Genomic DNA, 26,825 nt, shown 5'->3' with positions numbered 1-26,825 from the left:
TTTTCTGTATTCTCTATAGATAAACAAAATTTAAAAAATTAGTTATAAACATCTAAGATATTAAAGTTTCAATGATATGCTGAGAACAACGTGACTAACCCTACTATTTTTTAAGATAACACATTCGCCTTGAGAGTATTTGTTCAAATGATAGTAGTTATAGATGGCGTGACCAACTTCTATCAAACAGCTGTTTTCATTGAGTTTGGTCATTTCTTCACATAGTATCTTTATACTATCATGCATAATAATAATATTGTATTTTTATAATTAGAAGGTAAACATAACGCTGTTGAAACTTAATGTAATGACAGTACTGTGTTACACTCCGTTGGTAACGTTTGTGCAATGTTACTTGCCATTTGTGTTTTTGTTGTATGTTTAAATTAAATAAATACAACTAATATTTTTAAATCTATTTTTATGTACTATTTAATACGCTATAATTGCTTAACAATTTAAATCGTGTATAGGGAAAAGTTTAAAATATCTTAAATGAAAGTTTAATTAGCTTAAATGAATACATTTTTAAAGAAGACGTCTTTCAAAACAATAATAGGTAAATTTAATTTTTTCTCGTTATATAAACTACATAATTTAACTTTTAAGAACCATGTATTTAAAAAAAAAACGAAAGCCTGACCATTTATTTTGCTAGTACTTCCTCTCTATGATTAATATAATTTTTAAAAACGAATAAAATGCATTTTATTTGAATTTCTCTTTCTCTATAGTTTCACGCAAACAATTCTGTACACCAAAGGTAAACCAATAAAACTCCATTATTTTTAAAAGAAAGTTTACATTTGGAGTGTAGAAGTAATTATAAACGCTTTATTTTGTAATTATAGCTATACAAAGTGATCGAAATGTGACAAGACACTTATTTTCTCAGAAACTATTGAGATTTTAAAATTTTTGTAAAGAGAAAAATTATTAAGTTTATAAAACTACAATAATATGAAGTTAAATAATTTTTTTTTTTTATCCCTTCAGGGATAAACAATATATAATAATAATAATGGGAACCACTATTTTTGATTTGATAATACGATAGAAAAAAAAAAATTACAAACAATTTTGTTCTTATAATTTTTTTTATCCGAACAACCGTTTATGTTTTATAATTGTTTAAAGATTTTGACTTCCAGAAAAAATATTGTCATTTATTACGTTTCATAATATCGATGGCAGTGCAACCGGTATTTTTGTTAGATCCTTTAGTCTTACAAAACCATAGACTTAGCTATTAATTATACACCGAAAACCCGGTTTGAATTTATTATTGTTATCACTCATTTAGTGCGTAGTAAATTATTATAGCTAATTTACCTGTCATAACTTGATCAATAAAATTTGGTTAATGCAACAGCAAATAAAAATAATGACTTCTGTATTTAATACAGTAAAATAACAATAGAAATTTGGCCTAAAATCACTTAACTTTAACAAGCTGTAACGGACGAACGGTTAATCGGATAAAAAAAATTATAAGAACAAAATTGTTAGTAATTTTTTTTCTATCATATTATAAAGTTAGAAATAAGGGTTCCCATTTAAGAAAATTATAAATAAGGGTTTTTATCCTTAAAGGGACAAACAAAATAATGGTTTTGACTACATATTATTGTAGAGTTTTTTGAACTTGATATTTTTTTTCTATAATAAAATTTAAAATTCTCAAAATTTTCTGAGAAAATGAGTGTCTTACCAGATTTTGCCTGTATAGGCGCAATCTGGTATAGATTAAGGCAAAAACGTTATTTCAATTTCATCGCTAGTTTTTAACTGAATAATACACGTTCCAGACTTTATAAGATTTCAAGAAATTATGAACTTCTTTGTTTCATATTTTAAATATACTTTAGAAAAACTTTATACAGTTGGCACTGATGTGTTACAAAACTACAATGACAATAGTAATTGAAAATTATTCCAACAACCATCATTCTGATAACTACTTCCCGTGTCTCGAAATTCTCAACGAAAGTTGCATGCCCAAATTTTTTATAAAAAAAAAGAGGGATTGTACCTAGTACTCATCCATTCCTTATAACAACTAAGAGATCTTTCATAAATAATTTAGAGGATCGGCATCACTCACCAAATTATTACTTCTAGAAATGTTGTTTAAATTTCACCTATGCATTGCAACTATTATTATTATTGCTAATTTATGTCCCCAAAAAAGTATTTATTAGCTTATAACTTTATGTAATTAAATTTTTTTTAAAACAGATCTGACATCCATATTCTTTGTTAATTACACTATTACATCTAGATTTTTATAACATCATTTTTTAAAAGTTTTATCTGATCTGTAGTAGAATTACTTATTTCCAGGGTTTCAAAATATATTTATTATCTTGTTATGTATACACACCATTATATGTATATACATGTTTAGTTACTACATTAACTTCAATAAAATTTACTAATATATCATCCTAATACTAATAGTAACTATAAGAATTAAATATTTGGAGAAATAAATTATAATCATTTGTGTTCTCATTTTCATTCTAAAAAATTTTTTGTCTTTAAAAAAAGATAATAATCTCATGAAAACAATTATTACGTTTAAGTTCGTTTCTTAAAAAAATTAAAATCCAAAGTATTATTACAAAAGTAACATTAAAAAATAAATATATATGGGGGCCCTAATGCAGCTGCATTTTTAACATTTTCCTACGTGTGTCACTGCTGTAAACTCTAACTTAACGATATCCAAAAGTATAAAGGGACTAATTAGTAAGTATACATTTTTTTAATTCCGTAAGACCAGTGCTCGAATTGGCCAAAAATAAGTAGGGGAGCTCAACTTAACAATTTGAAAACTACGTCCCTAGCATTTTGAAGATCTTTTTTTTTTTTTACTCATTACTTTATTTAGTATTTATTAATAAATTATATTTCATTATCATACTAATATTTAAAAAAAAGAAAAAAGAGGTGGTATTTTCCACCGTTCTCATAAAAAAAGTAGTTGGGGTACGCAAAAAAATTTAAAAAAAAGTAGAGGAGCTACGTCCCCCTGCGCACCCCCTCAATTCGAGCACTGCGTAAGACTCATATTTTATTTTGTATTACACACAATGTTACGAAAAATATACATTTTTTTAAATAAAAATTTGTCAATCTGTAAATTTCCAAATTTCAGTAAAATATTTTAATATAAGATTGTAATATTTCATAAATTTTTAACAAATTACTTAACAATTAACTATTGATATATATATACTCTTTATATCGTTTGTTAAATGCATGTTATACTCGGATACTAACTTATTATATTAAATTGCAACAAACAATGCAGATGAATATATCATTAGCACGCTACTAACAAAATATTACAGTTTATTATGTTTAACGAGGTCATATCAAAAAACCGGCTGATTAAGCATCAAAAAGCCAAACATAAACCTTATTAGAATTACACTATTACAGAACTGTCTTACAGATCCTTATACAAGATTTATACAGAGTTATCAATTAACGACAACACAATGAATTTTCTCAAAAACTATTAATATCTTTAATTTTTGTAAAGGAAAATATTATTTAATTCATAAATCTCAACAAGTCCATGTAGTTAAAAATTTGTTTTTCATCCCCTGTACAATGAAAAACCTAATCTTTTATTTGTTTAATGGGAACACCTATTTTTAATATTTTATATTTTTTTTTATTCGGTTAACATTTTATATTTTTAAATTATTTCATGATTATAATTAAAAATAAAAATTCATCATTTAGTTAGATTTCATAATACCAGAGACAACAATAATCTGTTTCAATATAGGCTATAAGTTGTTGTAGGTATTTTTTCTTATAAAATAAATAAACTTATTTCATCGGAAAAAATATATTATTAGAAAAAAATTTTTAGACATTAAACTAAAAATAGAGGTAATATTTTTTAGTTTTAAACTAATATTTTTTTGTATTATTTTAATTTTAAATAGTGGTTCTTATATTATATTTGACAGTTAAAATAACCTACACTTAGTTAGTTAAATGCATTGCTAAAATAAGTTATTTTGTTTATTGATTTGATATAATATGTGGACAAGTTTTTATTCTCTCTCCATTAATGTTACATAATATTAAATAGTAGTTTTTTTTATCAGAAAAATATCATTTAACTTAATACATTTGTTTTTAAACAAATAGAATATTTTAAATATTAATTATTTTAAATGGAACATTATAGTAAAATAAATCTATATAACTCATTGTTAATTATAAATAATTTAATGGTGGATAAAATAACTTTATTTTATATTTAATTACTTTTCCTCGAAGGTTAAAATTCTTACATTTCACGATAAATCATTTCGTCACTATGTAAGAAATAATATTTGGCAAATAAAAAATATTATACATACAGCAAAGTTTGTTGTATACAAAAATTATAACATAATACTATATTTCCGTAAAACAGCATATTTAGAAAATTTTAATCCAAATAATTTTTTTAACGAAAAGTAGTGTAGTACTTCACTCTTCTACTACCCTTTCTCTATGATTTTATATCTTTGGGAGGTCCAGTCCCCTGTATCCTCCCTAAAACAGACTACCATATTGGTGTTAATTTATCGAATTCTGTATAAATCAAAATTGAATAAAACTTTTGTAATAACATGACAAAAATATTTAGGTTAACTCAACTTATTTGAATCTACCCTAAAATTGTTGATAATATACTCAATATGTATGTGTAAAAAATTGTAATTTGAATAAATGCAATTTGATAAATGCTTATGATTTTATTTAACAGTTCATAAAATATGACTACATAATTAAATTTATTAAAAATTATAACACTAGGTAAGCAGAAACATTCCCTGCATTTCATCATATGTTACAGTGTTATAACGTACAATATAAATATTTAATTACGTAAAAGTAATTTAAAATGCTAGAAAAAAACAAAGCCTCAAAAACTTCTGCCATAGTATCCCAAAATTTAAGACGATTTTATTTGTTGATATATTAACATATTTGTTAAGTAAGATAGAAATTATTATATTCTTTTTAATAATTTTAAATTTCAATTAAGCCTTAATCTAGCCAACAATCTAATTAAAAATTTTTAAAACTTAACTTTTCTTCATAATTATAGTACAATGCCATAAAATTAAAACAAATCTAAAATTAAGACAAGAATTCCATAATATTTACAGATTCTAAATATTCATTTAAATAATTTGCATGGTTATCAGTTAAAGATGAATTAATCTACTTAAGGACAAAATTAATAGTGCATATGACAGTATGAATTTATTTATATTTTGATGAGCCTAAAGTTTTTTATATTTACAACTAAATTAAATTAGCACATTAAATAAACATCCTTCATTAACATTCATGTCATCATTTCAAGTGTACAAGACCATCTCACTTGATGACCGGACGACTTAAGACTTTTAATTTCCAACCTTGCATTACCTTGTTATAACGTCACGAGTAACCTTTAAAAATATTTAAGTTGTAGATGATTAATTAAAAAATTTAGCGTTAAACGAGTTTAACAGTTATATATTTTAAAAGAGTTAAACGTATTTAATGATTAATATGACGTATTATATATTATTTATTGGTACTGTTCATATTGTCAAATTCTCATCTGTACGTTATTGAATTCATAGTTACTGGTGTATTTAAAGTATGTTTCATAGATACTTTATTCTTTAACAACGTCATCATCTGAATATGTAATTTACATAAATTAAATCTTTTAATACTCACTGTTTATATTGGTTGTCGACGTGACGATGTAATATGATTATGGACATTAAGTGATCATTTCGTAAACTTTTTTTTTATGAATTTAAGTATTTTATCAATGTTATTAATTTTGTAAGTATTAACTGGAGTGCGTTTTATTGTCAAAATATTATACAATAGTTAATCTATTACATAAAAACTAATATATAATTAATGATATTATAAAACTTCGTTCATATCTTATAAATAAGCTAGTCAAATTAGTTTTATTTTTCAATTTTTTTCTTAATAAAACAAAATTCCACTTTAGTTTTTTAGCTTCGATACGAAGCTGAGAAGGTATTAATTTTACTATGATGTGTTTTTTCTAGTGTGTTGGCATGAAATGACGGCCAGCTTATGAAAATTAACAGAAATTCACTTGTAAAAAAAAAAACACATCATGGTAAAATTAATACCTTCTCAGCTTCGCATCGAAAATAAAAATATATAGCGCACACTTAAGTCCTCAAATCTAGGCTTCGTATTAAAGTGTCTGATCACTAGACCCCCCCCCCCACATTTATGATCGGATAGATATACTGCCATTTATTTTATTAGCGTGGTGTATAAACATAGATTTCGAATTTTTTCTAAATGTAAATTACAACAATTTTTCAGTCGTATTTACAAAAATAATTTTTTTTTAATGTTTAATATGGAAGGTCTTAGTTTTACTAGAAAACAATAGTGCAAGGAGAAATTAAAGTCATGTCCCTTCTTCACAATATACTACTAATAGTATGGCTGAAATAACACTGAGTCCAGTCATAATCAATTATTGAAAAACAATCGATTATGACTATTTGATCTTAACCAAATAAATATCATAAGATAAATCTTGATTTCATAAAATTTCATCAAATAATTAGTTTTATTTTATATAAAACAGTAATGATTACATTATAAATATCACAAAAGAAATAATTTGCTTATTAAATATATTTTATTAATAAAAAATACCTAAGATTTTAATTTTTATATACATAGAATGTGGAGCATCCTCAGTAACAGATAATATAATTATTATTATTTATTCTTAATATATTATAAAATTACTAAAAATAAAATACATCAGTCACGATGATTCAAAATTTATTTTTTTTAATGATATTTAAATATATTGTTGTGTCTCTTCTGTTATAGAAATAAAATAATTATGTTAAACAAATTCCAACAAGTTATACATATTTAAGCTGTAATCCTTATAGTTCTTAATAAATTTAACAAACCCTAATGGGTTTATAAAATAAAAAAGTACATACTTTAACATTATCTTTCATAGCTAAATATGGTTTTAAATTTAAACCTAAACTACAATACTTTCTATGACACTTTAAAACAGTTCAAAATTGGTTAAAAAAAATATGTGTATTAATAATATGCATGTAATAATACATATTAATGTGTATTATTTATAATTATGTATTTTTTAATTGCTCTATGCCTATAAATTGATTTTAGGTTATTAAATATGCTAATATACTAATATCTTCAGTAAAAACAAAAATATTTTTAAAGTAAGAGATTAAATAATATAAAATATACAATTACTCAAGCTACGGGCAATAAATGTGAATGTAAAATTTAAATGAAACGAGTATAAATGAAAAAAATTGTGTACTTCTGTTTTATTACAGAACACTTATGTTTTAAATCCTTTTTCTTGTTTATAATACTTTTTTGTTACATACTTCTTTAGTAATCTAGAATTATAAAAAAACAAGTGTGTTACTTTTTCACAATTCATATCTTTTTACTTGCAGTAATTAAACCAATAAATATTGAAAAGATAAAATAGTTATGAATTTCTTTCAAAGATTATTTAATTTTTACAATAATTAATATTTCTAAAATTTATAGTAGACAAATTATATATTTGATTTTATAGAACTATTTTTGCACTTAAAATTTTAAGTCAACTACTTTATCAGCTACATTTGGGTAAAATTTATTCTTGTACTCACTCAATTATAAACTTTAGAGGAGGCCCAAGGTGACACTTCAAATTATTAATAGCAAATTAATTTAATGATTTAATTTTTATTTTATAAATGAATAAAAAATTATTCTTTGAAATACGATAAATGAAATTGCTTTTTTAAATGCTTAAGAAAATAATATTTATTTCCAAATTCCTTCTTATAAGATTTTTATTTTCAAATACATAAACCTTAAAGCAAAAAAATAATCGTAAACGATGAAGTAAAATTAATAATAAAATTAAAACATCAACGTACAGTGATAATGGGCAAGGTTGTTTTGCAAAATATAATGATTTATGATTAAAGTATTTGTCGGCAAATTATATTATGCCTTAACAAAACCATGAGAGATGTGTGTCGACTACATTAAGCAATACCTCATGGAGATTGGCGCGATAACATTTCGACATTGTGTATAAGTATGATCAGCCTCATCGAGAGTGGTAACTGCTGTGAAACTAGTAACCCAAAGACGCCAATCACTATGAGTATAAACAAAATTGCTTAATCACATGTGTTTACATATGTACGTGTTTTGCGAATAGAAAAAAAATTACGGTCAATGATATTGCGATTTTTTTCTACTAAATGGGTAGCTATAATTAGAAGTCATTTTGGTTAGAAGTTCCTTCAGTAGTTAAAATTCTATTAAAAAAATGTTATATACAAAGTTTATTTTTTCTAATCTTTTATTAATATCAATCTAAAATTTTAACATTCCTATAATTAATATTTTATGGTATTTTATTAAATACATTAATAGTGGCGGATTTACCAGGTAGAAGATATCCTCTTCCAGACATCTATATTCTAAAATTACATAATATATTGGGCAAGACTATGAAATTTATTTAAATATATTTTATTTTTCTGACCCCCTTACCTTCTATATTATAGATATAATCCATATCAGTAGACTTCTCACTACTATAAAAATCTTTACAATTTTTATCAGAAATACTGTCGGCTTAATATTTTTTTATGATTCTATACTTGTATTTAATTCTTTTACACTAAACTACTAAAATAATATTAATTTTATCATAAGAAATTATAATTATATGGGCTATACAAGGAGTTTTGAATTAGGATTCGTTTACGTATATTTAATATTTTAATAAAATTATAGAATATTTTTCCTAATCCGAGACTCTAATATTATTTCAAATCATTGTACTATATTAAAATTTCTATTGTAAGTGAACATGGGAGTAATTAGAAATTTGAATCTACAGAGATTGTAGTACCAACTATCAATTTTAGAGATCTATTTAATAGAATAACTTTAGGTAAAAGTGTGCACTTCTTTTAATTCTTTATAATTTTTTATAACTTATTGTTTTTACTATTTAATGGATTGAAACAAAATAAAAAATAATACTGTGTTCTTTACGCCACTGATATTGCGTGACCATTTATAAAATGAATTAAGTTCTAAAATCTATGATGTCAAGGGGCTAAGCCCCTAAGCTTTGACTTTTTTATGTCAATACATATAAATGTATTTTTAATCAAAGTTTTGATTGCAATTACATTAAATATCACGTCATTATGGTTATGTGATTTAAAATCGATTATCATATCAATTGTTCAAATCTATTGTAAATATTTAAAATACTAAGAGAAACGTAAATTCTACTCATTAAAACAACATTGAGACTCGTTTTAAATTTAATAAAAATTTATTCAATTTCTTATTGTAGTTTTTTAACGATAAATGGAAGAAATTTTATTCTTTTTATATTAAAAAAATCTTGCTATAATAACAAAATTAGCGTGTAAAATATAATTGAACTTGGATTATTATCAGTGCTCGGATTGGGGGGGTGCGCAGGGGGACGTAGCTCCTCTACTTTTTTTTTATTGTAACGGGAGGACGGTGGAAAATACCACCTCTTTTTTCTTTTTTTTAAATATTAGTATGATAATGAAATATAATTTATTAATAAATACTAAATAAAGTAATGAGTAAAAAAAAAAAAAAAAAAGGTCTTCAAAATACTAGGGACGCAGTTTTCAAATTGTTAAGTTGAGCTCCCCTACTTATTTTTGGCCAATTCGAGCACTGATTATTATTATTAATGAAGTACACGAGTCATCTAAATTAACGATTTATCTAAATGCTTACTAAAATTAAAAAAGGTATTTAAATTGTCAAAAAGTTCTTTAATTTGGTAAACAACAGGTCAACTATAGAATTTTAGTCATTTATTTAATACTAAATATAAATAGTTATAAGAAATGATGATTTCTTTACGATTGAAATTTTTATTTGTTCCAAATGAATATTTTTAAAGTATAAGAATATACATTTTTAATATATATAATAAGCAATTTAAAAAAGTTATTGTACAATTTAAATAATTTAATGACATTCCTGTTTACGCGAACACAAAATTATTTAGGTCTGAAGTACATTATTATAATTTACATAATTATTAATTGATTTATAGCTTGAATATCTATAAAATATAAGAATTGTTTATAATCAATTATAATAAGAATATTAACACCCAATTTTTACCAACTACAAATCCATTGGTGGTCACTAATTATATACTCTTTATAGCCTACAATTAATTTATATGCAGTTTAATATTATTCGTCATAAATTCTATTTTACATTTCAAACAAAACAGCCACAAGCAAGTAAAACAGTTTATACCATAATAATGTTTCATCATATTAATAAAATGTTTTATCGTAATTTTTTCACAATATATTACGTATAATTCATGAAGATTTTTTAATCAATAAACACATTGTATTTATCATACATATACTTCACAACCTTCATATTTTATTGAATATTAAAACAATGGTTTCAGATTTTTAAATATTTTTAAGAAATTTAATGTTTAATTAAACCAAATTTTGAACGGTCGATATTGAATTTATAAAGTAATAAAATAATATTTCTAATATTTGGAGAAAATTTTTATAAGACATTATGAAATTTTGTGTATAATTAATTTTATTTTAATGATACATGTTTAAAAGTTATTTTAAATTCTTTAAAAGGTAAATTCTACAGTCCAATCTTTCTATGCTAATATTACAGGAATCAGTCACCTTTTTACCAATGTGGGTCATGTTCTTTTAGTTTTTATTAAGAACCGTAGAAAAATGTAGTAACTGTTAATAATTCTAATGTTATATTTGATGTTAGTACATTTATTATTATTAAGACTGGCTGATGTAATTTTTTACAGATTTCAGATATTAACTACCGATATTAAACCTATAATAGATAACTAATTTAAAAATAAATATTTTAATAATTATACTTAAAAAAAAATAAGCTGCTTCTAGGCACAATAATTAAATATCATTACATGTATTTTTATTGTATGTTTTTATTAATATACTTCAAAATTAAAAATTAATTTTATAGAAACTAATGCAACATTTTTGCTTTATCAAAACCTGGTGACACAATGTATATGTTAATTATTATACATATATATATTACAATACATAATATTATTCATATAGCAAGTATAAAAAACTTAATGGTTATCATCACCAAAAACATTCAAGATAATAAGCATATGTATACTATTGTATTATTTAAAATTTCAGTAAAAATATTAAACTTTTGTTACAGACTGTGTTAAAATATTTTGAGCTGAAAGTATGCTGGATGAAATATCGTTGAAGTAAAATTACAAAACCTATATATTGCAATAATAGTTATTGTAAATGATTCTTAATTACAACGCATTACAATAATCTGTCATCAGTTCAAATCGAAATGACTTCAGCTCCCCGAATGGTGCTAATGCACCTACCTCAAAACCAACCAATGGACATAACATTTAAAGACGTCATATATTCTGTTAATATCGGATATTTCAAAAAAGGTAATTAATTAGATTTATTTAAAAACATTGTGCATGTAACGGTTACATGATTATTTGCGTGATCTATAAACTTATTTAACATTGACCTACTCTACATCATAACTTAATAAAGTTTATCTGGCTATTATATTACATATCAGATGTTCATAATCACAACTTATTTATTTAAATCTAAATTAATATTTAAGTATTCAATATAAAACTTTGAGATACTGATATATACATTATATTTAACACATTTGAACAAATCATTCAAGGTAAAAAATTCCCACTATTTATATTAATTCATAATATTCAATCAAGTTACTCAAAGCCGTGCATTTATATAGCAAATTGTATACGTATCATTTACAATTTATTATCATGTAGGTTATATTTCTATCGTTCTGTACCTTGTATAAAACACCGTTATACTTTATGTTAATTAAAAGTTAATAATACTCTATTGTATGCTAATTGTAAAACAAAAAGTATTTATTTTTTTGATCACTCAACATTATGTTGAAAAATAAAGTATTAAGCTAAATAAAAAGTTTTGTACTCATTAAATATTATGATTACGTTTTTATTTTATGTAATAAAATTTTTAATGTATGTCGAAATTATTAGTTCATTACTACATTACTATATTAAAGTAAGATTAGCCTAATATTTTAGGAAATATTCTCAAAAATGTGAATATTCTTTTTAACTTTTTAGTAATATTTGAACTCAATAAGTCGACTTCTTCACGTGACTCAATAGAGTTGTTATTCTATAAAAAGGGAAGAATTTTCTTTTTTCTTGAGTGTACGCTCCTTAATTTTATACGATAAAAAATGAATACAACTTATAAAACCTTTTTTTATAGAAGACCACAAGGTGTATAGTAGTACTTTTATACAATTTTGGCGTAATATTAAAATTTAAGATAGGGAAAGAAAAAACTTAAAATTATGTCATTTTCTCCTAAAATTAGGCGAAATTAATTTTACTAATTTTATAAAAATCTATTAACTTCATATAAAAAAATAAATAAAATAACCTTTTTTTTTGTTCATAATAAAAATTGTTATAATAAACCTATTGTATAATTTTGAAGTTTACAAAATCCTAAATTGTTTAGTATCTGATTGAGTTATCCTATATTATATAAATCCAAAAATTAAAAATAAAAAAGTCTGCATGGTGACTACTATATGACAAACGGTAATCTGTTCATTTGTTAAAAATATTTTGATGAAAGACCACTTATTCTTGCTATGTTAATTAATAATTTTGTTTAGTACAGTACATTTTTTACAATAACATTAATATTGTAGGAAAAATCGTGTAAGTTTTCAAAAGACATTTGAAATTTAAGATATCCAATCAAAAATAAAAAAATTTTGAAACATATTGTTATTAATTAAAGTACTTATTTAAATATTTTGTAATTTTTAACTTCAACAGTTTCAATATCAGGGCAGTTTCTTTCATTAGGTCAAGCCATGTACATGAACAACTTAAATATTGTCATTATATAACATGATGCCATATTATATAGTATTTAGTAGGGCATACATACTAATAAATATATGAAAGGATTAATTTATTAGGGAATATGTAGAAACCTACTTACGAAAAGTATGTAGAAATAACTAGTACCTGTAGTACATCATTAAATAATTCTGTAGTTTTCATAGCGTTTAATTATTAACATTTTTTTTTTTTAAGAAGAAACTTTCTTTTTTTACAAGTTTAAACTAAAAAAAAAAATTATGGTATCATAAAGTTTAAGGGATTTTAGTATTAAATAATTGATTATTGTAATAATCAAATCACTAATATAAAAACTGTAATTTATATTGTATGTAAATATAAATTAAATTAAATTAAATCAATATCACTCTGTATTACGTTTGACGACTGATAGACTATGATAAATATACTTGAAAAATACTAAAAATTTGTGTTGAGTGCGATGTTAAAAGTACATTTAAAATGTAACATTACAATGTAGGATCGCAAACTTGTTTTAAGCATATAAGACATAACTATTACTTTTTTACAAATAAAATATATCTAAGGTATATTAATTGAGAAAATATCGTGACGGCATCACACTTCAAAACGTATACTTTAGATGATACATGGACATATTTTTTAATCTCAACATGTTTCTCAGCTACTCCTCCCAATCCATCATACAAAATAATATTATTATCTATTAAAATAATTATTCCAAAGTTGTTGTTGTTAGATCTTTGTCTTTATTTATTATTACAATGTTATATGACAACATGAAAATGATTTCTAAACTTAAAATTCACGAAACAGGTGAAACCCAGTTAAGTATTGCGAAAACTGGATATATAGTGACGACTTTACAATAGGCTTATATTGTGATGACAACAATTTCCAAATAAAACGAGTAAATTTTCTATTTTGGCTACTTCACTGACTAATAGAGCTATCACTGCTTCACACACTTTCCTTTCCTATTATTGACAACATCTTCCGGTTAATTGACCTTAAATACATGGCAATTCTGCATCAGTTAATTTATTCATTATTTAGTATATGTGCTAATACATATATATCAGAAGTCACAAACCATTACCAAAATTGACCAGATTGGATTATAAAAAATGTTATTTTAACTACCCAATATTTTTAAAAATCGTTCAATAAGACTAAGAATTCATTAAATTTTAATCTAATTGACTATTCTTTATCTAAACTACATTTTTACATATTAAAAGTTAATAGGCGTTTTATAATTTTTATAATCATATAAAACATAATTAACTCAAAATCATATCCTATTATTCTGTATATACTGAAAAATCATGTTGGTAAAATTAACAAAGATAATATATTTATCATATTATAATAAATGTACTTTCAAAATTTTTTATTTGTTTAATAAATTCATTTTTGTTATTTCAAATAAAGATTTATATATTTAATATTTTTTTATATTTCACAAAAAATATAGTTGACATTTCTACTAAGCTTGTACTCCTATTTAGTTTGCCATCACAATAATATTGTATTTTGATATAAGGAAGTAATAAATGAATCGTTTTGGTAGCTCCATATAAAGTAACTTATGGATTTTTTATTTCATCGGAAATACTAAATCGGAAATAAAACTAGAGACGATGCTTTTCATAGTCGGACGTTATTATATTTTAAAAAAACCGGAAAATTAAAAAATATACACTAAGTTATTCAAAACTAAATTAAGATAATCAGAAGAACACGTAGTGAATTTTTCAAAAAAACGTGATTTAGTAACAGAATAAAAATTTAAATTTTAACCTTGAACAACTTATTTTGGATAACAACAAACAAGTTAGTTATTGCCTTATTTATGTGCATAGCGTAATTGTTTATGTAGTTAATTATCCGTTTAAAAACTACGTTTGTAATCTATACACTTTAAGCAATAAAAATTATACAAATTTTCATTATTTAATGTGTAATATTGAACTTTTAATGTTTTTAGAAACGAAACACATACTTAGAGGGATCTCTGGACGTTTTAATTGCGGTGAATTAACAGCTATAATGGGACCTTCTGGCGCAGGAAAATCTTCATTGCTCAATATTTTAACCGGTTTTCAGTAAGAAATTATTAAATATACATAGTACTTTAATTATAATAACATACTATAGAACCTTTCTTTTAAATCTCAATTTTAATTTACAAAGTTGACACGGTCCCGCGTCTTTACCATCAAAACTAATGTCGATTAGAGTATTGCGACGTAAGTCGTGTCAAAGTAATTTACTATAAATACTTTTAATCAACGGAAAATGATTTTAAAAAGCTTTTATTGATTCATCAATATTATTTTGCAAACCTAATATTGTTAGAAAAGTTTATAAAATTAAGAATCATGAAATGGGCAAACTTGGGGTAGTTAAATATCTATTTTCATTTTCATTCAATCTACAGTTTGAATAAAATAATAAAATATTTACTTATACTGTTAAAAAACAAAATATTTGTTAACAAAAAATAAGTAATGATATCTGGAAGATATCTAATTTTCTTAAATTTCATCGCCGCCCAAAGTTGGCAAATTTGACTGTATGGTATTATAAAGTTTAATATTTTAAGCTTAATTTTAGTTACACATTAATTTGTTGCAAGAAACGCACCCAATCAATTCAAATGATCACCCTGACTTTGGTTCTATAATTGAACATTACTAAATAGAATTATTCAAATAATCTACTAGAAGACAATATTCTTAGTTAAATTCAAATATTTTATTTTATAAGTCAATCATTAGTTGTTCGATTTAAATCAGGATTGTTAAAAAAAAAGCCAAATAAAATGTCCCATATAATTTTTGAAATTTTTAGTTTTTTAAACACATAACAACATTGTTTTAAATTATTACAGACGTAATGGTGTCGAAGGATTGATTAAAACCACTAAAATTCAAGACGATAACATATCTAATAATTCTGACTTAACAGAAACTGTTGGAAACATTATGTGTAGAAAAGAATCATGTTATATTATGCAAGATGATCAACTATGTCCACTATTTACTGTTTTAGAAATAATGATGATGGCGGCTGATCTTAAACTCGGTTATACTCTCTCTTATAAATCTAAACTTTTAGTTGTAAGTATTATAACCTATATAATGAAAATTGAACACTTATGTCTAATACTATATAAGATTAAAATTATTTTAAAAATGATTATTTAAATTTATCAATATAACATACTAGACAATATTACGTTATATATTTATATTATAAATAATAGATTGGTGTTACCACAAAACAGTCGGATACGTCAAAAAATTACAAATTTTTAATTTTGAAAGATTATTACTCATAAAGAAAATATTGAACTTATAAAACAACGAAAAATATTTAATTTAATATACGTTTAAGGAGCCTAGGTTTTCCAGAACAAAATTAGAAAAATTTTATAATAATTTGACATTTTTTGTCTTTAACACTATTCTCATTGAAGAGAAATCAGAACATTTTCGAAAACTGTAAAGAAAGAACTTAGCATAATAGGGTCGTGGCATAAAGGAAACCCCGCATAGTTGGACCAAGTTTAGATGATATCTGACAGTAATTAACATCAGTAACATGAAAAAAGCTTCGATTCAAATCTATTAAAATTTTCAATAATTTGTATATTTGTAATTTCACAGTTTATGTTTTTTACTATGAAAGCATATTTATCATAGCAAACTAATCGTGAGATTTTTTTGTGGTACATTTTAATAGCTTCAATTTTATATAGATTTGAAGAATTGTTTCGAGGAAATTCTGTTTTGAAGAATCATTAAAGTCGCTCCGAAATATTTTCAAATATTAAGTTGAAAAAAATTTTTTTACATGCGTGGGTAGTCTCTTTCAAATAATTAGTTTTAGCTTCGATGCGAAGTTGAAAAGGTATTAATTTTACTATGATGTGTTTTTTTCATATTTTTTTTTTTTGTGTCAGTTACCACTTTTTCTCAGCTTTCACCGAATTGATTTCTTTTAACGATACGTCAAAAGATCACAAGTCGTATCTAGTCAATTATATATTATAAATATATATAGATATTTATTTATTCATATATTACACTTATAAATCATAAAACTTTTAATCAGTATATAATTAAGGAAATAGGAGATCATGTAGCTTTTGGAATAATCCATCAATTTTTTAAAATTAAACACAATCTACAGATTTGCATCAAAGCGTTTTTTATGATAGTGATTTTAATCACTGTCAGATATCATTAAACTTGACCCAACTATGCCACATCCCCACTGTGCTGGGTTTTTTTTTTATTGAATGTTTACAAATAGTACACCATTGAATTTTATTGTCTATATCCTATTAAAATTTCATTTGGATCATTGTTTTGAATTTATTGACCTATGTCAATAATTATCTTTAATTTTTTGAATATTAATTTTATTCATACATTTGTGGAAATTTAAATAAAAATCCACTAATCAAAAAAAGTTTTACTTTTTTTTCAACAACTGATTGTTGAAAATGAGTTAAGTGGATAATTTTTTAATAATAAATAATTAAACTTTTCTTAATAAACTCAAAATAAATTAAATTATTATGTTTCACGCATGAATATATTTTAATTTTTATAATTTTGAAATGTAAATTTATACTTGTTTATTTATTTCCCTATTCAATATTACCCAACTTATTCTTCATCATATATTTACTAGATAAGCATATGTTTTTTTTATATAAAAATCACACATTTCACTGTCTGGAAATTTAAAAATGTATATTTAAAAATTTGATTTCATTAAATTGAAGTTCCTAAATTATTCTTCACATTTTTATTTCACTATCTTGTTGAAGGTCATTATTTGTTTAACTTCATGTCTACGTGACGACATTGAGGACCATTGTATACTATAAACCTAGTAAATTTCTCGAAGCTATTTTCCGCTAATTTAAGCTCATAACAAGTAGTTATTGAATTTGTGACTAATAAGAATGCTATTGTGAGAGTATTTTATTTACATAAGCTTTTATACACGTCACTATATATAGTAATAATAATACTTTTGAAATAACTATAATTACTAATACTGAAGTCATACTCTTAAATAAATAATAGCCTCATTTTATTGTAGATTGAAGACATACTAGACAGTATGGGACTTGCCAGTAGCATTCACACAAAGTGCGGAAGACTATCTGGCGGACAAAAGAAGCGTTTATCTATAGCCCTTGAACTCATTGATAATCCACCTATCATGTTTCTTGATGAACCAACTACGTAAGAACTTAAAACATTCATTACCATTTCGAATATACTGCTCTGCTTGAGCAGACTACTTAGAAAACATTACATACTATTATTAGTTATTCCACTTTTTTTTTTATAATGTATAAAGGAGTCGAAGTAAATTGAAATTTACAAATTATACGACCCTGAGCAACAAGGCCTATATAGCCGAAAAATTGTCGAATGACCTTCTTATTTTATATTTGATGTGGATCTGAAAATGTATTGGTTTTTATCATGAAGTCTTTCCATAAAAATTCTCAGCACTCACTGAACGGATTTTGTTAATTTATGCGTCAAAAAAATCCAATTTTAATTTCTTCAAATCTATTATTTTTAAAAATGAAAAAAACCCCTAAATTTCAGAAAATTAAAAAAGTATCTTAAAACTATGCAATCGTAAGAAATGACATTACCAATATTTTTTCTGCATTTTGTAACGGCTATAAATATTTTTAAAAACGCATCCTTATATTAATATAATTTTAACCGAGTAAACTAATGATAATAAGCTCTATTTTAGTGTATTTTTAAATAAAATCTATATACAGGAACGGGTTCAAAAGATATCATCCACACAATCAAATAATTATTTTCAAATTAATTTTTTTATACGTTTGCTATAGAGATAACAAAATAATGAAATGAATAAACTAATAACTAAAATCAAATTAAAGCTATTGGTGTACTAAAATATTTAAAAAATTTTTAGCCACTGTTCTACTATAAAAAAATTGGAAGTCAACCAAAAATTACTATATTTTTAATCAAGCAAATAATTTAATAATATTTTAGTGAAATTTTAAAACATAGAAATTGTAAAATTACAAAATTTGTAATTTTACAGTTTATATTTAATAAATATATTTATATTTACACTACAGATTTACATCGAAGCATTTTTAATAGTAGTGATTTATATCACCGTCAGATATCATTTAAACTTGTCCCATCTATACTGCGTTCACGCTATGCTGGGTTTTTTGCTCATTCAAATTTGAAAAGAAAAAAACATTACAGAGAAAACTTTTTCTAGTTTGACAAAAAAAATATCATTAAATATTCTAGAAATAAAAATCTCCATCAAAAAAAAAAAACATTCTGGTCGTTCAGCTGTTTAGCAAAATATCATTTAAATGTTATTTTGAAATTTAAATTGCAAAAATTCAAATTATATTGATATTTATATTTTTATCATAAATTTTTAGAGGTTTAGACAGCACAAGTTCACATCAATGCATATCAGTTTTAAAGGGGTTAGCTAGAGGTGGCAGAACAGTTGTGTGCACTATACATCAACCTAGTGCAAGTACGTTTGAAATGTTTGACCACGTGTACATCATGTCTGAAGGATTCTGTGTCTATCAAGGCTCGTCTCTTAACATCGTACCTTATTTACAAACAATTGGTCTTAATTGTCCACAATATCACAACCCAGCAGATTTTAGTAAGTATTGCTTTCATAAAAATAAAATTAATTTTTCTACAATTCAAAAAAAAAAAAGCAGCGTTGTAAATCGTATATATTATTATTATTAGACGTAGATAGTAAACAGTATAATATATAATGACCAACTAGAAAATTGTTCTTGTTTAACCCATTATAATAAATTAATTAATATTCTGGTTTCAATGTAATTAAAAAGTATGAAATAATTCATATTGTTTATTTCGTCTTTTTTTTCCTTTTTTTTTTTGAAAATTCCATTAAATACCAAAATTTAAAATTTGGAATGGCTTAACATTATTTTACAATACCAATATAATATACTATTTTTAATTTTACAGTAACTCAACTATATTATAAACACTACATAAATTTAAAAAAAAATACGTCATATTAAAATTAATAGTTTTTCAGCTTTGCATTGAAACTAAAATTAATATAGCATAGAACGTAAGAATAAAAAAGTATAATTAACATTCAAATGACTAAAAGTTGTTGTTTTAATTAAAAATAAATGTTAATAATATTAATATGATCCCAATACTTTAATAAATACGCTTATAAACCACGTGTACATATTCTTAAAAAAATGATTATTACCATCATCAAAATGATAGTTCTGATTTCTTTTTTTATCCTTGCATCTTTTTAAAAATATTCATCAATAAATTAATGTGTTGAACAAAAAAAGATATCTCCTCTTATAAAATTATCAAATTTTATTGAACGAAAACATAGCCCACCAAAGTATATTACATTTTCCTTCAAACTATTTTTTAGACAATCAGTTATATAAACTAAATAGAATATCAGGAGACTCAGACGATCGACTACTGAATTTTCTTTAAATGTCATAATTAGGCCTTATGTAAGAAACAAAAAAAAAACGTTTTTCTTTTGGGTATCGATAAAAACTGTATAATATTTAAATCAAGAGTATTTCAAGATTTATCTATTATTGAGTCAAATCAATTATTATCAATAATACAAAAATAAATATTTAAAATATTGATAAAATCCGATTGTTGTAACAAGTTTGACAACAAATTTGAACAATACATTTTAAAAAATTTATTCTAACGAATATATGATATTTAATATTAATCATTCCATAATACTTAATGATGCTTAAATTTTACCTAGATTAATGAAATCAAAAATTAATTTGAAGTTTAAATTAATGTATCGTATTTGCTTCAAAGAATATAATATAAACTGAATTAATATATCCAAATGTTATATTAATATTAATATTCTTCAAATATCAATACATATAATTTTTAATAAAATTTTTATTTAGCTAAATACTGTTTGTTGATAACAATTGATTATTATTATTATAATACATTCAGTTAATAAATTGTCGAACCAAAAAAATACTTAATATAATTTTATATCCAAAAAATTATTAAAATAACATTTGAAGTATAATTCGCATTGTATATCTCTTCAATTGTTTTATTATTTTATATATTTATCTATAATAAAGAAATGTAAGATTTCGTATTCGTCTATGGGTATAATTCACCAAAACATTTTACTATAAAAATTAAAAAATAATAAAATGAATATCAACCAAATAAATATATTTTTTTTATCAGTAATGGAAGTGGTCACTGGAGAATATGGACACTACACATCACAACTAAAAATAGCTGCTTCTGATAACTCTTGGAGAACACAACGCCAAATAATGAGTTCAGGTGAACTATTGAAATATATAATTACACTAACAAATTTATTTATTAATAATAAATATTAATTCATGATATGCTATTTTAGATTTGAAAGTCGAAAAAATAAATAAAACTCAGTTAACAACCACTTTAGTATTGGTTAACCAGCCAACCGAGTTAAATAAACTATTGATTTTGATTCATAGATTTTTATTACAACTCTACAGAGATTGGGTATGCATAAATTATTATCGAACTTAATATATTTCTTTTTTATGAAATATTTTGTTATAATTTGATAGAATAATTTTAATAGCCCAACTGTTAATTTATTTTTTAATAAAATAAACTAATTATATTCTATTTAAATATATTCATATAATAAAATTTAATTAAATTAAGTTTATTAATAATTACTTTATTTTTAAATTCATAAATTTTAATTTAAAAAAATAATAATAATCAAGAAAAAACATCAACTATTATTTTAGACAGTCACTCATGTTAAGCTGTGTATGCATTTTCTGGTTGGAGTTTTACTGGGACTACTTTTTGAAAATGCCGGCGTAGATGGTGGAAAAACAATTAATAATATTGGATTTTTCATTGTTTCTCTTGTTTACTTAAGTTATACTTCTATCATGCCAGCTATTTTAAAATGTAAAGAACAATTTATTCAGCCAAATACCTAAAATGAGGTAACTTTGATATGCGACTTTACTATTAAGGTATCTGGGTACCTACTTATTTACAGAGATCGAATATAGGCAATTTCACGATTTTTATGTTACAAAGTGTCAATTTGTGTGAAGTAAACGAGTATAAGTGTCAAAATACTTTATTAGGAGTATTTTTTTCTTGTTATAGACAATAAAATAACCGTTTTGTGTAACACATCCTAATAATTCATTAGAAGAGAGAATACTTTAACAATACATATTTTGACGTATCATTAAACAATAACAATCTATTAAATAGATGTGGATAGACACAAACAAAAAAAACATCATAATAATACTAATTCTTTTTCAGTTTTGCATCGAAGCTAATACAAAATGATCATGCATTTTGCATGATAATTGTTTTTAAATACATGTGTACCTCTTCAGATATTTTTTGTTTGTTATCACTTATTTAATGTTGACGAATTTCCTCTTTTCTTTTTATTTGATAACGCTATTATTTTACGATTTCCTTTTCTTCTTAACGACACTTAAAAAATAGGAAATAAAAGCAATATGTTCCTCGTTAAATACAGCGATAGTTTTGCTGGTGATTACAAAAAAAATAATAGTCAAATATTATGTATACAGGTTTAATATTATTATCAAGTCTGTAATCATTTGTAACCTTTTTTAGCCAGTCGGTAATTGCCCTATGCAATAAAATTGCAAATGCGGATAACGCACATACGCTCACGAACATGTCAAATATAATTGCTAATGTTTGAAAACCATTAGTTTGAATGTACAAAACTAACCCCTTTTTGTTAAATTAATATGACAAAACTATTGGATGCGATAAGAATTCTAAAAACAGATCTGAATTCAGCATTGTCACTTAAATATCGGTCAGGCTACTTTTATGGAATTATAATTTTTTTAATGCAATTATTTATTTTGAAAAAATTATAATTTTCAAAAATGTAATATGTACTTTAATAGTCAAGAGAATGATAATTTCAAAAAGGCCGAACCGATATTAAAGTGATTTGATGCTGAATTTAGATCTATTTTTGGAATTCTTATTACATGACTAGTTTCGTATTAATAATGAAACAAAATCAGGTTGATTTTGACAATAAATGGTCTTTACCCAGACGCTTTAACATTTGTAAAATTAAAATAAAATCAATATTATCAAAGTAGCCGCATTTTAGGGTACTTAATATTATCGATAAAACAAATATTGACGATTTTTTTATTTTACAGTCCCGGCAGAAATACATATATTAAAAAAAGAATTATTTAACAATTGGTATAAGCTACCGACTTACTTCGTAGCATTTCTCCTTACAAATTTGCCAATTCAAGTAAGTTTATTATAGTTTTTCAGGTAAAATAAAATATTGCTAAAATATCATAAACGTGACCCCAATAATTCAATTAACGATAACTAAATTATAATAGATTCTTAAATTTTCCATATTTCTATCTTAGTTAGAAGTTAGTTTGTTGAATAAAGTCACTTAATAGATAGAGTAGAAGTTAGTTAATAATGAGTCAAATATTTTTAATATTTTTTTAGTTCTAAATTAATATTTATAATATTTTAAATATATCAATTACATTCAAAACTTTCTAATTTTCTATCATTGTGGGAAATCTTCAAACAGAAAATGTATTAAGTGATAGAACACAAATTCGAAACAAAAATTGATAAGTTAATGAATTTCAAAACTCACTTGTAGAACACAAAAATAAATATTTTTTATAAAATCTGTTAGTTTCATTTTCTAAAAAATAGGGGATGATTTAGTTAAATATTACACGAACGCTTTGTTTTTCGATAGAGACACAAAGATACATTTAAGTTGGGTCTTAAAACAGTTTTTTCATCGAAAAAATTTCCTATGGAAAATCTAGTAGGTACTAAAATTGGGGTTAAAAGTGTTGATTTTAATAATCAAGACTTAGTGCATGATTTAAAAAAACAAAATTAATTTTATTTAAAATTAAATAACGGAAATTCCATAGTAATACTGAAAAAGACGACTATTTCAATAGAGTATCAAATATCATTAAAGAGGTTCCCTATAAAAAAATAAAAAATAATTCATTAAGTAAAATGATAAGGGAGGCTACATACGTTGCAATAGTTCAAAATTAATAATCGAAGCAGACTTCGAGTTTTTTATTAAAATTTCTAACCCTTAAATACATAAACTGTACACTTTTCCAAAAGTACATAAGTTAGAAAATAATAAGAGACATATTGTGTCGAATATTAAAGCCCCGATTTATAATTTGGCTAAACACTTAATAAGGGTGTTTTCATCTATTCAAAAATTCAATAGTTTTTCATTTAAAAATAATATTAACTTAGTCAGAAATTATTTGGTAATACTATCCAAAATGATAGATCTTTTAACGTAGTAGCTTTATTTCTGAGTATTCCGATAAATATAACAATTGTTTTTTTGACTAAGGGAACAAAACCTAGAACAAGATAGAATTAATGAGCTTATTAATTTAACAAAGTAATGAATGGGTCAATACACTATTATATTCATATATATATTTTTTATTGCTTTATCAGCCTATTAAGGACCATAGCGGTCTTCCCCAAAGGAGGAGGTTTCTTAACCATTTATACTCCGGGACGGGTGGTTAGTTCGTCGCCGGAATATATATATATAATATTCATATATATTGACACAAATAACATTATATAACTGTCTATATTACCTATATAGCTATATTATTTTTATGTGTATATTTTACAAATTATAATTTATAATAATAGTATCAATACTTTTAATAGTTAAAAAATTATATATGTAAACCTCAAACCTAACAAGTTAGTTAGTCGTCGTTAGTTGTCATGTTTTTGTGTGTGCGGTTCTAGAATATTCGCACGTTACGTTATTATTAATAATATAGGCAAACAGTAATCCCTTTGATAAATCCACCACGAAAATTCAGTTTAATTTAAAAAAATACTCAATATCATTTAGGTGTCCTACTTAGCTCAATCGGGAACACATTGTGCCTCGGCGCATAAAAATCGGTGTTCGATTCACGTCTGGATTAAAACCTATAAATACATTTGTATATTAATCAGTGTGATGTAAGTGCAGAGGATCATTCAGACTTCGCCTTAGTGCTAATGTTCAGATGTACTCTTTCCTTTAACTTTAACAGTGATATAAATCTTACCCTCTTCCTAGTTCCTTCAGTCATAATGAGGTTACATCAGATCGACAGCCGGTATAAAAATCCTGTCAAATCATTGTAAGATTGAGCTAATCCCAAATAGTTGCGATTGGGATTAAAGAGATTATGATTACATGATACATGTATAATAGATGTATGTATTAATTAAAATCTTTCTGTTTCTACATAGATGATGTTTTGCTTTATTTACACATCAGTGGCTTACTACTTAACATCACAACTATTAACTTGGACACGCTTTTCTATGTTTCTCTTTATTTGTCAACTAATGACTCTCATATCTGAGGGTATAGGCCTAATTTTAGGCACAGCTATGAGTCCTGTTGTAAGTTTTTTTTTTTTTTTTTTTAATGACCTTTCACTAATTAATATTGTTTTTCAGAATGGAGTTTTTATTGGATCCATCATCACATGTTTGTGCATTCTATTTGCAGGCTTTTTAGTTTTATTTAATCATATGTCAGCGTTTTTGTACTACGTTTCATATTCCAGCTATATGAGATATGCATTAGAAGGACTTGTTTTATCCATATATGGTTATGGCCGTGATCCTTTAAGGTGTTTTGGAGATAAAGAATACTGTCACTATCGTTTTCCAGAAACAACATTTAAAGAAATTGGTATGACAGATGGTAGATTTTGGATCGATGTGTCGTCGCTATCTATTTACTTAATCATCATCTTAATTATAAGTTATGTTGCTCTAAGGAAGAACTTGAAAAGTTCTGTTTAAGCTTAATAAACTGTGATCATTAGATTCATAAATATTTAATTAATGTTTTTATAATCTAATATAGATTATATTATAGATCTAGTGATACTGATGTTGAAATTGTAAAAATGTATGTAGACCATGTTTTCTACTTCATTTTCATAATACTCAATTCAGTAAATACTCTTCACTATTTAGTTATTAAAATGTTGAGTGTACTATTATGCTCAAAAGTAGCTTCTTAAATTTCATTTGATGAATATATAATTATTACATCCATGTAGAGCGGTAAACAATCCACCAAACAGGGAGCGTATTTTTTTGGAAAGGACAAAGACGTAAGCTATCCTAAATTTCATGAATTTTTCTATCGACTTATAAGTGAGAATTTTTTTGATTTCAAGCAAAAAGTTATTAGGATATATTATTTCAGTCCTTCCTTAAAAAAAATCCTAAATACGGCCTGTATCACATTACATTTAAAAGGTTAAATAATAAATTTATACTTTTTAATTTTAATTTATTTAAAAAAAATTAGTTTCTCAAGACTCCATTTTTCTTGTCTAAATAAAATATGTTTTGTATATTTATTTAATTTTATATTTATATTTTTTATACCTTCGATATTCTTTTCCAGTAAATTTGTTTTTTATAATGTACAGTTATACAATTTGGCATTTGTGAATAAGAATAAATAAATTGTTTTTCAGTGAAAC

The 26,825-nt window shown here is 24.0% G+C and overlaps 1 protein-coding gene across 2 annotated transcripts; it reads left to right on the top strand.

The window, feature by feature from the left end:
• The first annotated feature begins 288 nt into the window (after positions 1-288).
• LOC126904650 (ATP-binding cassette sub-family G member 1-like) lies at positions 289-26,825 on the top strand. Of its 2 annotated transcripts, none has more exons than XM_050683845.1 (12): positions 289-559; positions 11,362-11,617; positions 15,090-15,207; positions 15,996-16,224; positions 18,224-18,369; positions 19,587-19,825; positions 21,427-21,528; positions 21,608-21,735; positions 21,993-22,161; positions 23,433-23,533; positions 25,567-25,722; positions 25,780-26,825. In XM_050683845.1, exons 2-12 carry the CDS (start codon positions 11,509-11,511, stop codon positions 26,128-26,130), a joined length of 1,848 nt encoding a protein of 615 aa, XP_050539802.1. In that variant the 5' UTR covers positions 289-559; positions 11,362-11,508; the 3' UTR covers positions 26,131-26,825. The 2 variants fall into 2 exon arrangements, with proteins under 2 accessions (XP_050539802.1, XP_050539803.1); XM_050683846.1 differs by lacking the exon at positions 289-559 and adding an exon at positions 4,922-5,011.

The sequence above is a fragment of the Daktulosphaira vitifoliae genome, unplaced genomic scaffold (assembly GCF_025091365.1).
Source record: "Daktulosphaira vitifoliae isolate Bord-2020 unplaced genomic scaffold, ASM2509136v1 Scaffold_4, whole genome shotgun sequence".
NCBI classification, from domain to species: domain Eukaryota; kingdom Metazoa; phylum Arthropoda; class Insecta; order Hemiptera; family Phylloxeridae; genus Daktulosphaira; species Daktulosphaira vitifoliae.
The sequence above is the reverse complement of the archived record's forward strand: the minus strand, read 5'-3'. Positions and strand labels throughout refer to the sequence as shown.